The 16,713-nt window shown below is 41.3% G+C and overlaps 1 protein-coding gene across 5 annotated transcripts in view; it reads left to right on the forward strand.

Moving 5' to 3' along the window:
- Positions 1-16,713, forward strand: part of STOX2 (storkhead box 2) — a 78,173-nt gene that overhangs the window by 37,823 nt on the left and 23,637 nt on the right. Inside the window, exons 1-2 of one of the 5 annotated variants that reach the window (XM_062628716.1) lie at positions 12,896-12,973; positions 13,311-13,444. The exons of 3 other annotated variants lie outside the window; for them this stretch is intronic. In XM_062628716.1, coding sequence (XP_062484700.1) covers positions 13,372-13,444 — 73 coding nt within the window. In that variant the 5' untranslated portion in view covers positions 12,896-12,973; positions 13,311-13,371. Of the gene's footprint in view, positions 1-12,831; positions 12,974-13,310; positions 13,445-16,713 lie in introns of those variants that run through there. One more of the 5 variants, XM_062628867.1, reaches the window with a different exon arrangement.

The following is a 16,713-nucleotide window of genomic DNA, read 5'->3' on the forward strand; positions in this document are numbered from 1 at the left end:
TTAAAATCTGGGACAGTCCCTGATGGATAAATTATGCATGCATACTACACCTGATATGTTGGACCTGCTGCACATGTGAGGTGAGTCTATATGCATGCAGTAGCTAGTTTCCAGACATCAGGCAGCCTGATTTGCCAGGCATCTGGAAAAGTGGGCAGTTACTTCAAAAATATGAGGAAAAGTGTTTTCATGTGCAAGCATGCATGGGATATAGGATTTCTGTGAATAATGTAGTAAGTCTGTTCTCACCTAGTATCATACTTCCTTTCATTCCCCCACTTCTCAAAACCCTCCACCTGGTAGACTGTAACTCCCTTTAAAAGCTGAAACCATATTAACTTTCAATTTGTGCTCTGGATTGTTGCATGGAAGCCTCAGTCATTCCTTGAGGGGCCAGGAAGTGTTTGGTAGGTGATTGTATTTGTGCTGTTCCTGATTTGCTCCGTGGTGGGGAAGTGAGGAGATAAAGGTTTTGGGATAGTTTCAAACAGGTTCTAGAATTCTGTATTTAATAAAACCTTCTAAATAGGATACTCACTGGGTGTAAGCCATATTCCCAGGGAAGTGCTGGAATCACTGTCCCTGGAAGCATTCGAAAACGTGTAGATGAGGCCCTCAGGGACATGGTTTAGTGGTGCACTTGGCAGTCCTGGGGTAAAGTCCTAGGTTGGACTTGATGACCTTAAAGGTCTTTTCCAATCTAGTTGATTCTAAGATCCATATGTTGTAGGGAAAAAATGAACCACTAAGAGTGTAATCAAATTGTATGAGTGTTATTCTAACAGTAATGTTTGTCATAAAGCTTCCCACGACTGCAAGTATATTTTGCAGGGAAGGTTCTTCTAAATAATTTTTTTTTTTTTGTATTTAAACCATTGTAACTTAAAATGGTTTTCTTTTGTTTTGTTTTTTTTAATCTTTCTTGGTAGCATAGACTACATTTTCACAAATCCTTGCGTAAAGAGTAAGGTGAGCTAAGGCAAGATGATCACTTGTGAATAAACTAACCAGCAGACGGTTTGAGGAGAGTGGTCTCACTGCTCCCTGCACTTGCAAAATGAAGTGACTGAGGAGTCTTGAAGATACAGAAGTTATTTCAGGATTCACCTCTCATGTACTGGCTCAAGAGTCAGACTGCAGTTCACTCAAGTTACCTGGGAGCTGTCAAAAAAAAGCAGTATCTTATTTTACAGTATTATTGAAAAAAAAAAAGGTGCATGTCAGACAAAAGCAATTTGCAGCCCATTTATTTTCAGCAATATCCTAATTCACATTTTTAAAGTAAAACCCATCTTCCTGACAGACCAGCTTCTTAGTTCCCTTAATCCTGCAGCAGAGTGATAATCCTTTATTTGTGACCTCATAGGCTGTTGCTACGGAGAATGCTGTGATATCACCGTGCCAATGCTGTGGCTTCACTGTTGGTGGAAGCCATAGTTGAAGGAGATGGCCCACTTTCTGGAGGCTTGAAGGAGAGTTTATGTACTTCTGGTGTTCTGCAAGCACTTCCTAGGGAGCAGCATCTGGCAAACAGGCTTGCATAACATGTCTGCGTAGGTGATGAATGATACAGTCAGAAGCTGCGTATGAGGGGGAAATTTGTGGTGATTATGTTTGGCAAGGTTACTCCTGCCCTTGAAAGAAGTTATCAGGAAGAAAATGTCACTGGGAAGTTACACAAGGCTTTCGCATCCTCAGTCTCCAAAGATATCATGGGGAAATGACTCTGAATATCAGAATTATTTTCTGTAAAACCAAGAACACCTTACTCTGTATCAATCTTCATGTTCAGAACATCATTTTGCAAACCCAAAACTTTTCTTGGAAACACTAAATATATCAACACTTCAATTGAAAAAAAGTTTGTCAGGAGCAAGGCAAAAGACATATAAATCACCTTTATGCCCTAAGGTAGGCTTTCAGGCTCTTACTTATAATCAGAAGTATGAAGGAGATACGTAACTTCAGGCATTATGTCTGAGGCTTTCAGATATTCCCAAACAGCTTACCTGGATGGATTCTTTTCATGTTCCAAGTCTGAGCTTTTGTGCCAGGTTCCAGAAATGAGTGCCTAAAATTAGGCTTCTAAGTAACACCTCAGTAACTCCTGATTTTTTTCAGAAGTGCTGAGAGTACAGCAACACTCAATGGAGATAAAGGGAAGTGCAAATCTGCATCAGTTTTGAAACTCAAGCTGTGACTATTAGAAACAACATATGGCAATAGGAACCACATTTGGCTCCTTTAATATCTCTGCCTTTGACCATAACAGGAAGTTTTTAGAGAGATAGTACTTGCAACTCTAAATGTCAGTGATTATCTACTCTTGAAGAGTGAAGCTGCTGGAACCCAGGAAAAACAGTAATAGAAGAGGGTAATTTCCTTGTTTTAACATTTACTTTTTGGATACATTAGGGAGCATATGATTGAACAACAGCAAGACACATTCTCATGTCTAATAAAATTAGTATTTTATTTTTACTATTGATTATTCCATTTTTAATTTTTACTTTTTAATGTGTGATATGATAGGTCATCAGAGGAATTTAGCAGGATTATGCATATACAAATGCTCCCATTGATATAGGTTCTGGAAGTTGTATAAGCTAAATCAGGTTAAAAAAACCCATTCTTATTCCACAATAAATGGGGATTTACATACGTATAATTACACCAGGATAATTCTGGCAGTAAATTAGTCTTTTAGACCAATGCCAGTTTCAGGCTTAGCCCTGTCACACAGATGTTCCCCATGTTGTGTTCAAAGAGTGTAGTAAACTGTATGCTGCATAGCAAATCTACGTTGCAATACCTGAAGTAAATGTAGTACCAGAATTAAAATAAAATACCACAGTTAGAAAAAAAAATTATCACAAGCCTCATGGTTTTGCAGACCACATGTAACATGCAGGATGCACTTTGGGCTGCCTGACATTTCCAAGGTTGGGTGGATTACACCTTCTTTCTCTGAAAGTACCTGTGCATGTATGTTTTGAAGAGCTTCTCATAAAGCAGCAGAATATTTCTAAAGACAGTATTGGTGATGATGTGCTTAAATGCTTTCACATGTTTTCATTCCAACTGCCTAAACTATTAGCATGCTTCCTCAATGGAGTGTTGTTGCATGTCTGTCTTACTAGGATGCATGCTACTAATTTACTCTCAGCTTTCTTTATTGTCCTGTAAGCTCCCATCCTTCCCCTAGCTTTGATCTTTTGTTATAAAAGCTTTGGAGCAATCCTTTGGAGAACAAGTTGAATGCTTATTTTTAGTTACTCTGCTTGTTCCAAACTCTGGGAGGGCTAATTCAATGTCACTGAAGGATGCAGGTTCCCCTGGTCAGAGCTCATGTCTGAGCAGCTGGGGTACTCCCTCTGCTGGGTCACTGGCATTCAGTCCTGTTGGGCTCAGGCTTTGGGCAGCAGCAGAAGATACGTTTGTTCTTTCAGGCTTTTAATTGAGACTTTGAGCAGAGACTTTCATTGAATCCTTTGTGTGACATGGGGTGAAGCTTAGTCTAGAAAACAAAACAAAGGCAAATACCAAGTGGATGCAGAGCACATGAAGATCGGCCTTCACAAAACAACTGTCCTTTTGTTCACTTCTTTCTTCACTGGCACAAGCAGCCGTTCCCACTTTGCTTATTCTAGCAATTCTGTAGACCCTTATATTTTCTCAGCCTTCCTACAGCTGGAGGTACTAATTTTATTTCTTACCATTTGGTGGTTATTCCTGCTTCCGTTTAGCCCTGCTAAGCATTTGGATTCTTTAACAAGTCCTCTTTCATCAGTAACATCACATATGCTGAATTGCCTGCTTTAGGAATCAAACAAAAATCATCTCTTCCCTCACATTTCTTTTTAACCTTTCCTGTGTTTTTTCTTACTTGCATTGCTTCTTGTTTTTTCTTTCCTATCTTCTGCTACTAATTTAGTTTTTAAATCTTAGGTTTTGATGTAGAGTGGCTTCAACATCACTCTGTAAGACTAGAGCTACCAAACAGGCAGGAAGAACAGCAGAAGTTTCAAAAAACACTTTCAGTGCTGCTTAATATCCCATGAAGTGTTTCCAAAGGCTGGTGTACTCAGCAGTTCCAGCCTCCCAAAGGGGGTAGCCAGGTGAGGAAAGAGGCATGCACCATCCCCTTCACCATGTGCAATTTGGTATTTACTGCTTTTGAAGCAAAGAGCCTTGTCAAGCACCAGCTCTGATAGAGACCTTTTTTTATGCTTTGAAATAGCAGTCATGTGCCTTTGGGCCCATAAGCTCTGGGTCAGTTCAAGTACTGCCTGTTGAAAGAATATGGCAGTAACTGTAAGCCCTTTTTTCGTTTAGTCCAGAATAAGGAATGACAACATAATGACAAGATAAGGAATAACCCTTTGTTTTTTCAATGTGTGTTAAGAAAATATTTTGCTGTGGCATAAAATGTAGTCATTCAGAGCTTGTATTTCTACATCCAGTGTGGTTTGATCTCAAAATTTGTTATATGTGATTTTCTCTCTGTGTCCAGTGGTTACATACCAGATTTGTTCAAGAAATTGTCCCATATCTCTCCTTTTGCTAGCCTTTTGGTTTAGTTCAGTTTGAGATTATCATCAGCTCCTCAGATCATCTCAGGAATCTAGTCTTGATATCCTCGTTTAGGTCTCTATTCTGAATAAGAGGGTAAAGATACAACTATTTTTATTGCTTTCATCTTTCAGAAAACTGGGACACTTGGGGAGGACAAGGACTCTAGCATGCTCTAGTGCTTTAAAAATGCTTGGTGGGAGTCCAAGAGAAAACTCTTGTTCAGTTTAAAATACAGAGGAGAAAAAAGTACAATGGTCAGTTCTGGTCTCTAGAAATGGTTAACAGTGTTCTGTGCTGCAGGGATCAATGCCAAATGTTCTGTGCAGGAGGGATCAATACCAAATGTTTGGGGTTTAATAGCTATAATAGAAATGTGAAGGGTGGAATGGATAATGAAGTGGTAACCCTATCTGTCAGAGCACAGTTGTTCAGGTTCATTAAGACTGCTGCGGAGGACTTCAGAAGGCACTAGCGACAGCTGAGTAAAACAGCTGAGCAATTCTGCAGAATAGTGACATCGGCAGTATAATGGGAGGCAATGCAAGGGAATGGTGACAAAATAGTGCTCAAATATGTTGGGTTTCATACTTTAGGAGCATGGTTTGCATGTTGCTGGAGTCAGTGGTGAACCTGTTAGATGAGTCGGGGGGTCTAAACCTAAGACTAAATAAGGAGATACGTAAGAAGTCATGCAAGAGAGGCCTGTGAAACTGGTAATTTTATCCTTGTTTTGGAAACCAGGTTTAGTTTTATGGCTCACGTACAAGGATATTTTCAAATTCCTGAAATTTCACTTAAAGAACAGGAGGTAAGGAGGTGTTACTGTTGTAACAGTAGTAAAATGGCTGGTTTAGGTTTTGATTTACTGCTTCCTGTAATAAAACAAATGCTCAGTAAAATTAAGAAACAAAACCCATGTGAAATGGACAGGAGGAAACATTCAATCTAGATGTTTCATTGTGGGAACCCCTGTTCCAGGTACGATCATTTATTTGGGGAGGTAGCTTTTGATTGCTGCATTTGGTGGTAGTGATACTAATTAGGAGAAAAAAATTACAATCTGCCAGCTCTTGAGGATCTCAAAAGAGCTGTCTGTTTAGGACAGTTTAAGATGCAGTATGTGTGTGGCAGTGTGTGCAGTTGCTTTTTTAACGCTTCCTCTAAGGTGCTTGATCAGCATGAGAGAGGCAGCAGATGTAGTGAGTTGCTGAACTGTTGTGCCATGGCATTTGCCATGTTCCCATTCTCACAGCTGATCCCCATGGAGGGGAGACTAAGGGACACAGTTGGGAAGTGTTTTGAGCTGCTGTGGGAAACATTGGCCACTGTATCTACCCCACACAGGTGTATCAGGGAGGCAGAATATCCTGATATAGCTACTCAATGTATTAGGGTGTAAGATATTTTGATTTCATCAGCATTAAAGTACATCTTAAATGTACTCCAGCCATAGTGAAAATTCTGCTTTCCACCATAGGGAGAAAATGACCCAGTCAACTCTCAACTGCTAAGTCTTTGGGGTGTCTAACCTTTTCTTTTTAAAACCACTTTGGCACTATTTTAATTGATTCCATGCCTGGCCTTTTCATCAGTTCTCTCCCAGCCAGGAAAAACTGGGCTGTTAAAGGCTGCTGTAGTACCATGGGACTTGTGTTCAGCGTTGCAGGTTCTTATTTTAACCTGAAGTTATCTGCCGGTCATCACGATTTGTTTGAAAAGCTGTAAGCACTGCAGTATCATCTTCAGGATAAAAATCTTTCCATGGTTACAGCAGTCAATGTAGATGAGGGAGGGTGTGCTATGTTGTTGGGTTGCATTGCTGATCGTCCTTCACCCTTCAAGAATTTTAGCTGGTGGCTGGACTCTTGCTGAGTATGTGTTGCAGCATCCCCTGATCCCCATCAGCCACACTGAAAATGCGTTCTGGCTAAACTGAAGAGGGTAGTGAAGAATGTTTGGCTAAGACGCGCTGATTGTTATGTTTCAGCAGCCATGTTCTGTGCTTTCAGGAGCGTTTGCAAAGAGGAGGTTTTTCCTCTGCCTTTATAAAATTTCCACCCTAAAAGAAAACATCTCGGTTTATCATTGTTTGTTGGTTTGGGTTTTTTTTTTCTCCCTTTTGTTCCTCATGTGCTCACTTTCTCTTGCCAAATTTCCTCTAGTGTCAGATTTTTTTTACTGCTTCTATCTTTCCTTGCATTTATTGTTTGCTGCCAGAAAACAGGCAGGCTTTGTTTTTGACGGGGTGGGGTGGTGGCATGGTCAGTGACAATATTGCTTTAACGTTAGTCAAATTAATTTAATAGTAACAGGTTTCTAAGCAAAAAAAGCCCCAAACCTTCCTCCCCTCCTATCCCGTGGTCCTAGGTAGAAAATCTGTTAGAGAATTCTTCTGTGTGGTTTAAAATATGCTTACTATTGAGCTATCAGTGAAATATAATATCATAAATCTAAAAAGAGAGTTGTTTCACCTACTGGGCTTTTGTGGGAGGGAGTTTTGTGGGTTGCTTTGTTTTTCCTGTTGAGATGTGATAGGTTCATTCAAATGCTGTTTACTGGGTTGTTGTATTAGCAAGCATGTTCTGGGGTTATAGGTTTGTCCTGCATTAGGTAACATTTAAAGTATTGATTGTTTTTCATTTCTGTTTTTATAATACTCTTTATCATGTGATAAAGTGGAGATGCTTAAAAAATGGGTAACAAATAAGGATTTGATTGTCAGTGATCCTTCATCATATCCATGGAGTGAGCTGTTAGAGTATAACGGACAAGATCATGGTCTGGGGAGTCAAACCCAGGAGTATTCACGTCAAACTCATTAGTTGCAGACAGCATAAAAAAAGATGTGGAACTGGTGACAGTAAATGTAGTATAATGTAGTACAGCTATGAAAAAAAGCAAGTTACTATATATATATAGGGCAGGGTATTTCTACTAAAAGTATGGAAATTTTCATTTCCTTGTACCTTGATGCAGGCAAGAGGTTAGCTGGAGCATCAGAACATGGTGCAGAATTCTGGTGGTTGCTTTTTAAAGCAAAGTTACATAAGTTTGAGTAAATGTAGATGAGTCCTCTAGAAAGATTAAAGGGACAGGGGGGCAGACATACGAAAGAACGCCAAAAGAGAGAGTGCTTTTATTAAAGCCAGTGGAATGACATCTGAAGGAGGGGAGGTATGTTCTCTGCAAATACATTAGGGTATAAGCAGCAGGAGAGGAAAAAAGAGAGAGTAATTTAAGCTCCTAGACAACATTAGCACAAAAACAGATGGGCATTACTTGTTGGGATATTGCTGAATTTAATACCCTGATCATGTTCCCTCTTGTGTTTTTGTAAGTGATTTCTTAAAGAACCAGGAGATTTGTTCAGGTAAGCCAAGTGGAACTTATTAGCATTCTGCAAATAACTGGTTATTAGTAGAGCACTAATGTGTCAACGTTTTTAGGATTAAGAAATTTCCTAAAGAAATATCAGTGTACATTTTTATCTATTTGATTGAGGGCAACCTCAGTCCATCCCACTCCTACCAGTCTGATGCCAGTGCCAGATGTCCAGAGCCTGGAGAGGGATCACAAGTCAGCAGGAGGACACCTGAGGAGCATCATAAAGGCATTCTGGCCACTCCAGCCAGTAGATTGGCTTCACTGGGGGCCCACCTTATATGTGCCTGCACGTAGGCATTTAGCATGGGGAATAACAAGAGTCAGATGTGCACACACCTGCAGGGCTATGATCTTACTGGCATCACAGAGATGTGGTGAGATGTTTCCTATGACTGGTATATTGGAATGGAAGGATATAGTCTTCATGAAGGACAGGCAGGGTAGGTAAGGAGGAGGTGTTGCCCTCAATGTCAGTGACCAGCTGGAGTGCATGGAACTCTGCCTGAGGATGGAGGAGGAGCCAGCCAGGAGCTTATGGGTCAGGATTAAAGGGCCAGCAGGTGCAGAGGACATTACAGTGGGGGTCTGCTACAGGCCACTCAACCAGGAAGACTGAGTGGATGAGTCCCCTAAAGACAGATAGAAGTGGCCTTGTGTTCACAAGCTCTGGTCCTTGTGAGGGACTTCAACTCCTGATATCTGTTAGAGGGGGGACCCAGTAGGGCATAAGCAATCCACGAGATTCCTGGAATGCATTGATGATAATTTCCTTCTCCAAGTGACAGAGGAACCAATAAGAAGAGGGGCTATGCTGGACCTTGTTATCACCAACAAGGAGGGGTTGGTGGGGAATGTGAAGCTCAAGGGCAGCCTGGGCTGCAGTGCCCATGAAATGGTAGAGTTTGAGATTCTTAGGTAGTGAGGAAGTTGCACAGCAATACCCTGGACTTCAGGACAGTGGACTTTGGCCTTTTGACGGATCTGCTTGGTAGAATACCATGGGATGAAAGCTCTGGAGGGAAGAGGGTCCCAAGAAAGCTGGTCAGTACTCAAGAATCACCTCCTCCAAGCTCAGGAATGATGCATCCTAACCAAGAGAGGAGGCCTGTGTAGATGAACAAGAAGCTCCTGAACAAACTCAAACAAAAAAAGGAAGCCTAAAGAGGTGGAAGCAAGGACAGGTAGCCTGGGAGGAATACAGAGAAACTGTCCAAGCAGCCAGGGATCAGATTAGGAAAATGGAAGCCCTGACAGAAGTGAATCTGGCCAGGGACATCAAGGGCAACAACAAAAGCTTCTATAGGTACATTGGTGATGAAAGAAAGATGGGCCCTCTCCAGAAGGAAGCGCGTGAGACCTGGTTACCTGGAATATGGAGAAGGCTGGGGAACTCAACAACTTTTTTTGCCTTGGGTCTTGGCTGCAAGTGTTTCAGCTGCACCGTCCAGGTTGCAGAAGGCGAAAGAAAGGAGTTGGAAAATGAAGAACTGCCTATTGTAGGAGAAGGTCGGGTTCAAAACCATCTAAGGAACCTGAAGGTGCACAAGTCCATGGGACTTGATGAGATGCACCCACGGCTTCTGAGGGAACTGGTGAATGTAGTTGCCAAGCCGTTATCTGTCATATTTGAGAAATCATGGCAGTCTAGTGGAGTTCCTGCTGACTGGAAAAGGGAAAACATAACCTCCATTTTTAAATAGGGGAAAAAGGTAGACTCGGGAAACTACAGACCAGTCAGTCTCACCTTGGTGCCTGGCAAGATCATAGAGAAGTTCCTCCTAGAAACTGTGCTGAGGCACATGGAAAATAAGGAGGTGGCTGGTGACAGCCAACATGGTTTCACCAAGGCCAAGTTGAGCCTGACAGATTTGGTGGCTACCTACAGCAGTTACAGCATGGGTGGGTAAGGAAAGAATGACTCATGTCATCTACCTGGACTTGTGCAAAGTGTTTGACACTGTCCTCCACAGCATCCTGCTTTGTGAAGTTGGTTCTTGTAGAAGGAATCATGATAGATGACCATAGTCTCTGCAACTGTAGACTGAATGCTGAGTGCTGACGCTAGCCTCCAAAAATTGGTGTCCACTGAAACTGGTACGTGCTAGTCTTGAATTTTCCTATGCTCTTGATAACCACTATGGCGTCTTCTGGTGGTGTTCATTTTTAACACTTTTGTTCTGTCCCCCCTATTTGAGCATATTACTTTCCTCCTCTTCAGTTTTCCTCTGGTGATGATGAAGGGGCTGTGGCAAAGGAAGGGAATCCCAGGCCCTGGCTCAGGAGGACTCAAGGATGTATGCAGAGTAAATTGGAGTTTCACAAAGGAGTCTGTATTCAACTCCACAGCAATGCATGTGCAAAGAAAGAAAATGGGATTTTTACATCATCTGCTTTGTCAGCGTATGATGGAGATCCATCTGTCTCAGGCGATGTTGTATTCTGTACTGGTCTATTCAGATGCATGTGCATGCATGGAGTTACACAGAGAGAAGTACATGGCATATTTGTGCTGTACACTTTCAGTAAGGCAGCTTTTGTTTCAGTACCAACTCCTGTCATATGCTGGGGGAAGATGTGGGATGGAGGAACAGAGTAGCTGCCTTCACTGGAAATTTTCTCTAGGTCTTCCCCGTGAGAGGTCACGCTGGGTATCATGACTAATGATAGCAGTTTATTCATCAACTTTAGCTCTTCTAAACATTCTTATTTCCATTTTCTCTGCTGCTGGTTTCTCCTTTCACTTTTTCTCTCTGCCATGCTTGAGATACCAGGCACTTCTTGCTGTTCTTAATACTGATTAAAGAGTTGTGTAATTGCTGATGAATTGAGTAAAGGATACCTGGGTGCTTATGCACACTAGATGTATGCGAACCCTAGGTGCATGTGCATGCTTAGTGCATTCTAGGTGTCTCCAAGGTGTCACATGTGCAAGGGGAATTCTCTCACTCAGCTTACAGTTGTGTAAGTCTGTTCAGAGGAGTCAAACTGGTCCTGACTTTATAATTTGGGTTGAAGTCCTAGAGAAATTTGTTAGAGAGAAAGGGTATTCAGGCTGTGGTATTACCTTTATCTTCCTTCTGTCAGTATTTTAACTTTGGTAATAGTAGCATGACTGCTGCTGCAAGAACTTGTGTATGAAAACAGTATTGCATGCACAAGCCCAGCTATTTAGCTGTGCATGAATGTTGTCTGGTGCAAATGAAAAGCAGATCAGAGCACTTGTTTTTTTCTTTCAGTAGGTGCATGTTGTAATTCCCTTTAAAGCCTGCAGAAATTTTTCTACTTGGAATGAGTTTGGTTGCTGTAAAGTGGGTGTTGGCTTAGCAGCAACTCCGCAGGATGATCCTGGGGGACCCAAACATTGTAAGTGCCAAATTGGATTCATTAGAGGATTTGCGGCTGATCCTGTAGCCCCAGGGAAGGCAAAACTCCTGTAAAGTTGAAGGAAGATTTCCTGGGATAAGGCCTTTCAGGGAACACAGAAGTCGATGACTGGCAAAAGCCAGTGCTTTAATACTGAGATCTTGGCTAGTGGGTAACTGCATATGTAGCAAAACACCCAGCTTACCTTACACTTGTAAATTAGCCTGTAAATATGGCCTTACCACCTAACAGTGCCCATAGACCTGTAAACAAAAAGTGTTTTTCACTATGCAAGCTATTTACTTGTCCTCTTGGAGCACTTCCACAGACTTATTTTAGGCTGGGTTTGCCTCTTTCACTGCCATGGTAGTTGTAAGCCTATTATGTCTTGCAGCATAGGGAGGTGGTGACCTTTGTATTTCATTCAGTCCTGAAAACTTGGTGTGATCATTTAGGGGAGAAGCTGGGAGAACTGCCTGTTCCAGCACAGCACAGGTGAATCCTGCTGTGTTTCAGGATTTTATGGACTATATGCCTACTATGCTTCAAAACATTTCAGAGTGCTTAGGATAAAGGAAACTTTTAATAAGTGCCTCATGGCAGCACTCCCTTTTTCTGTTGTCCCTCCATTTCTGCATATTGGACTTCTCATTTTGATGACTAGATCACACGTAGAGCTAGTTTTTTTGCAGTTAAGGTAAGTTTAAATGTTTCCTTGTCTTAAAAGAAAATTCCCAGCAACTGAAAATGTTTCTCCTAGCATCTGTCTGTCATTGCACACTATTCCTATGTCTTCTCCTGTGTTTTCCTGATGCTTTAGCTTAGCATATCCTTACCAAATGAAGGCAAACCTAGCACTGAGAGAGATCCTGACACAGTGACCTCGTTCTGATCATTACCTTGTCAGTGGCAGCGGCAGTTGGAGCAGTTTGACATTTTCTGTCTGGCGTGGTTTCAGGGCTGACTTTGTTGTAAGCCCTAAGGGTGAATGGGATGATGAAAAATGAGCTTGCGAGAGCTTGTCCACTGCTCCCAGTTTTTGATAAAGTTTGCAGCAGCACAGCTGTGATCCAGTGTACAGCAGAGCTGTATGATATGTGCAGGTCTGCAGCATTCTTCAGGACTGACAAAGAAGAGTAAATCAATAGAATAAAAACTGGTAAGTGTCATGGTAAATGGTGAATAAGGAAATGCCTCTCTGTGTCCTTACGACTGTTCATTTGTGGTGTGGTGTGTTGGGGGCTGTGTATTACATCAGGAAGATACTTCAGGGGTAAATTTTTTGTCTTGATTGGAGGGTTAAAGCTTTAACTTGTCTTTGTTAATGCATGTAAATAGCTTTCTTGTCCACTTAATGAGGAGGCTGGCTTGTTATCCTGTACAATGCAGCTGGGCACCGTTCCAGAAGCATAGGCACTTGTTTCAAAGACAAAGAAGCCAGCGCAGACGTAGGGAGAAACCTGGAACACTGCGCTGTGGATTTTTTCAGAGCGATGACTCATTTCAGTTCACAAAGGATTCTGGGCAGGGTAGTGAGAAGTCAGGTTGGCTGATCCATTCCTATGACTTCACTTTGCAGAGAGCCAGGCAGAAGAGGAGTGACACTGCAGAATCCTGAGGCACTGCAGTGGAGGGGTGCTTTGCAAAGACTGTGAGTGCCTTCAGAACAGGGGGTGGTGTCAGAATGTGATTCCAGCCATTCCCTGGAAATAGGGCAAAAGGAGAGAGATGTTTTCAAAACACTGTGGGGGAGTTATATTTGTAGTCCCTTTTAGATTCTCTACCTCCACCTCCCCTGTCATTTCTTAACCATTTATTTCTTGTGCTTGTGTGAGAATCGTGAAATATGTGCAATAACATTCCTTTCAGTGGACCTGCATGCACTGATACCACATTATTTTTTGTTTTCTGGAAGCCCTGATCTCCTTTAAGAGGTGGGTGTTCAGCATATTACTGCCTAAAAGCATGCTTTGTTTTTCTTCTTTCAGGTCCTGTGGCACTGACCTATGCTGCATTCTGCTAGCTTCCACAGTGATATAAAACCCCAGTATGCACATTGTTGTTACATCACAGCTACTCTGGATACTGTCCTGGAGCATGGAACCAGACCATAGGGGTTCAGGTAAGTCCTGCTTTTTTAACATATTGTGTGCCAGGAATATTGACATGGACGTTTATTAAAAAATGCATTTGAAAAATACTGTTTGAGGCAACAAATTCTAAAGCACACAATATATTAAAAAAACGCAGTCCCACCCTCCTCCTTCCCAGCGTAAGCAGCACCACCAGAATCTCCTTGACTGAATCCTCTGGGAAAGTTCCGTGCTCCACCAGAAACTCTCTATGATCATAGTTGTAACATGTGCTGGGATATCACTTTGGATCAGGAGGCAGCTGGCCACAGGACATGAACAAAGAAAAGGTAATTTAAATCACAGGAAATACGCAGGATGGATGCACATAAGACAAGTCTGCTGACTGTGGGCAATTTAACACCTCTTTCTGAAAGTTAGTGCCACTTGCTGAACCTGGAGATCATGATTTTAGCTGGGTCAGAACTATTAAAAAGATCAGTTTGCATGTGTGGAGTTAATAACTGGCAAGGGACTAGAACTTTGCTCAGAGGCAAGTGTTTGTCATATGCCTAGTCATTATTAAGGTTGCTGTGTTTTCTTCAGGCTTGTTAGAATTGAAGTGGTCACATTGCCAGGTCACATTCTTGAGGCAGTTGTGATTTGTGTCTGCAAGGGAAGATAATGTTTTTGTGTGCATGCATTTCAGAAGTGCAGAAGGAGTTAGCTGGCTAGCAAATGTATGTTACTGTGTTTGTTGAGCCTTTGTTGAAGCTGTTTTTAAACAGAAATAAATGGACAAAACTTTAATGTAGTTTTCCTTATTGTTACCAGTCATCTTGTCTAGTTTAACTGTTTCTAGTGAACACAACCAGCAGCTTTGTTCGTAAGATATTCTAGTAGATGTAGTTCAAAAGGAGGATGTCTGAGAACAGCATAAGCAATGCACATTCCAATTTTCTTTATTTCAGATTTTCCCAGTAAAATGTGTTCTTTTCTGTGCTAGTGTGCTAGTGCAGATCCAAGGTATTTTGGAGTAATCTGGGTAATACAGAAATCTGCATGTTCTTCCTATTCTTTCCTGTTGTTTAATCAGACAGAAATATCATTGTGCGTTCACATGAGAAAGATTTTGTTTGCCACGTTTGTGTTAAGTATTCTGTAATTAGAGTGACTCAGGCTGGGGTTTGGGGTCAAAAAGGGTAATGTGCAACCCAGGCCAGATGTGTAAGTTCTTCAGCATCTGTCCCATCTTTAAGAAAATCTGAAAATATGCTTTTTCTAGAAGAGGCTTTTTAGTGGTATTCTTGAGAAAAAAAGTTGTGATGTTCTAAGCTGAAGAGCCCTCTTGCCTATGACCAGTAATTTTGGTTTTATTAGCTACCTTTTGTTTAAAAAGGACCTTTCTGTAGTTCTTCCCAGAGTGAAATCTCAGGTGAGTGTTGACAAGAACAGGCAAGAATTTTTTTGTAGAGGATTTCTGTTGCAACCACCACTATAATCATGAGGTAACATGAAGCTACTGTACTCTAGTTTGGTGTTTTCTGATTAAAAACATAGATCTTTAAGCAGCAAAAGTAGTGAAGTCAGATTTCCATTGACAAGTGTTTTTTGACTGGATTCTGTCTTATCTAGTGGAATGTGGCTGTCCCCAAAGCTCTGTGCAGATGGAGCATGCATAGCAAACACTCTTAGAATCTCTGTTGTCCAGTGAGGCTCAGCCTCTGGCACATGCATGCACACAGATTGCGATTGTGCAAGCCTCATTTCATGTGGAAACCAGACTAAAGATCACGTTTACTTTTTGACTTGATTTATAGGGAAAAAAGAAGTTGAAAAGGTGTTGAGAGGGTGGACGGGGAAGTGAAACTGTGCTTTGGCTTCCTACATTTTACAGGATCTGAGTGCAATCAGAGGGTCTCTTTGCTATTTCAGGGAAATAGTGTGTATGAATTCTGATATACTTTGTCTTTGCACTGTAATTTCCTTAATTTTCCTTCACAATGGCTGTATTGAATTGGTTCCATTTATAAGTCAAGAGGTGATTTTTTGAGACACTCTTCATGTAAACTTCCTGAGACAGAGTTTGACTTCGAGGTCGCTTCTTTGCAGCAGGGGCATCGCTAATAAAAATTCTCTCATCAGTATGTAGTTGATAGTTTGATTGCTGATACATGGTGCAGAATACAGTGTACCTCATTTCCTCCCAAGATGGTGGTACCTAGACTTTCAGAGAGCAGTGACACTAGGTGAACTGGCACAGGAAAGGTTCTGGCTGGTTTGGGTTCGGGATGTGTGAATTGTATTCCCTGCTCTGTTACAGACCATCACTTTTTCATCATGTGCGTTAAGGGTAGTTATGGTTACCCAGTTTTCTGGAATGTTTTAAAATCAACCGCAGAAATGTGGTGTGTAAGAGCTAGGTGTTTATTTTATGTGCTACATAATCTATTGCTCTAAGTAAAAATAATTATTTTTTTCCCCTCAGGGTAGCTCTACAAATCCCCAGGGCATAAATGAGGATAAATCCCATTCATTGTCTGTTACGTGCTTAGGTATTTTTGAAAATTAAGTGCCACTGAAATCAAGAAGTCTAGAAAACATTTTCTTTTTTTTTTCCTTTTTTTTTTTTCAATTCTTTAGGGAAAAGTTTGGAAAGACACTACAGAAACAGAGCTAAAACTATATATATCTTGATCGTATTTAAACAAAACAGTCAGCTGGCAAAAACTGCTTTCTGAGACTCAGTTTTCATTTAATTGGGAACATAAACATATGAAAGTCAAGGATAGTAATTTGATTTCAAAAGAAAGCTGCTTGAGACAAGCATCAGTCAGAGCTAACAGAAGCCATATGCTAGATGTTTTGTGTAAGTGATGTGGTCTTCAAAATGTAGAAAAAGCGTATTTGATTTTTTTAAGCAGATCTGTCCTAAAGAAGTTGTAGTAAACCTTCTGCTCAACAGGCTAAACGGTATTTATGTGCATAATCGATGTTAATATTTTAAATCACAGGTGCAAGATATTTTCTGTTGTTGTGCATCAAAGAAGTTTGTGTGCTTAACTATAACCACAGAGTACTTGTAATTTCCCAGAGCCACAGAATAGTTAAGATAAAACTTGGCAAATCAGAGCTTCCCTGAGTGAGGGGGTTCTGGCTCTGTATGACTAGGTCTGCTGGAAGTTTTGCAGATGTCTGCTAACCTTTTTAAAGCAAGAGCCAGTAATTATCTCCAGCAGTTGTGGACAAGCAATGAAGGTAATTCTGGCACAACAGTGGTGAAACAAGAGCTCCCTTATCATGATAAAGAAGGTTGAAA

This window comes from Pezoporus occidentalis, unplaced genomic scaffold, assembly GCF_034315485.1.
Source record: "Pezoporus occidentalis ecotype Australia unplaced genomic scaffold, CSIRO_AGI_Poc_V1 ctg1, whole genome shotgun sequence".
NCBI classification, from domain to species: Eukaryota; Metazoa; Chordata; class Aves; order Psittaciformes; family Psittacidae; genus Pezoporus; species Pezoporus occidentalis.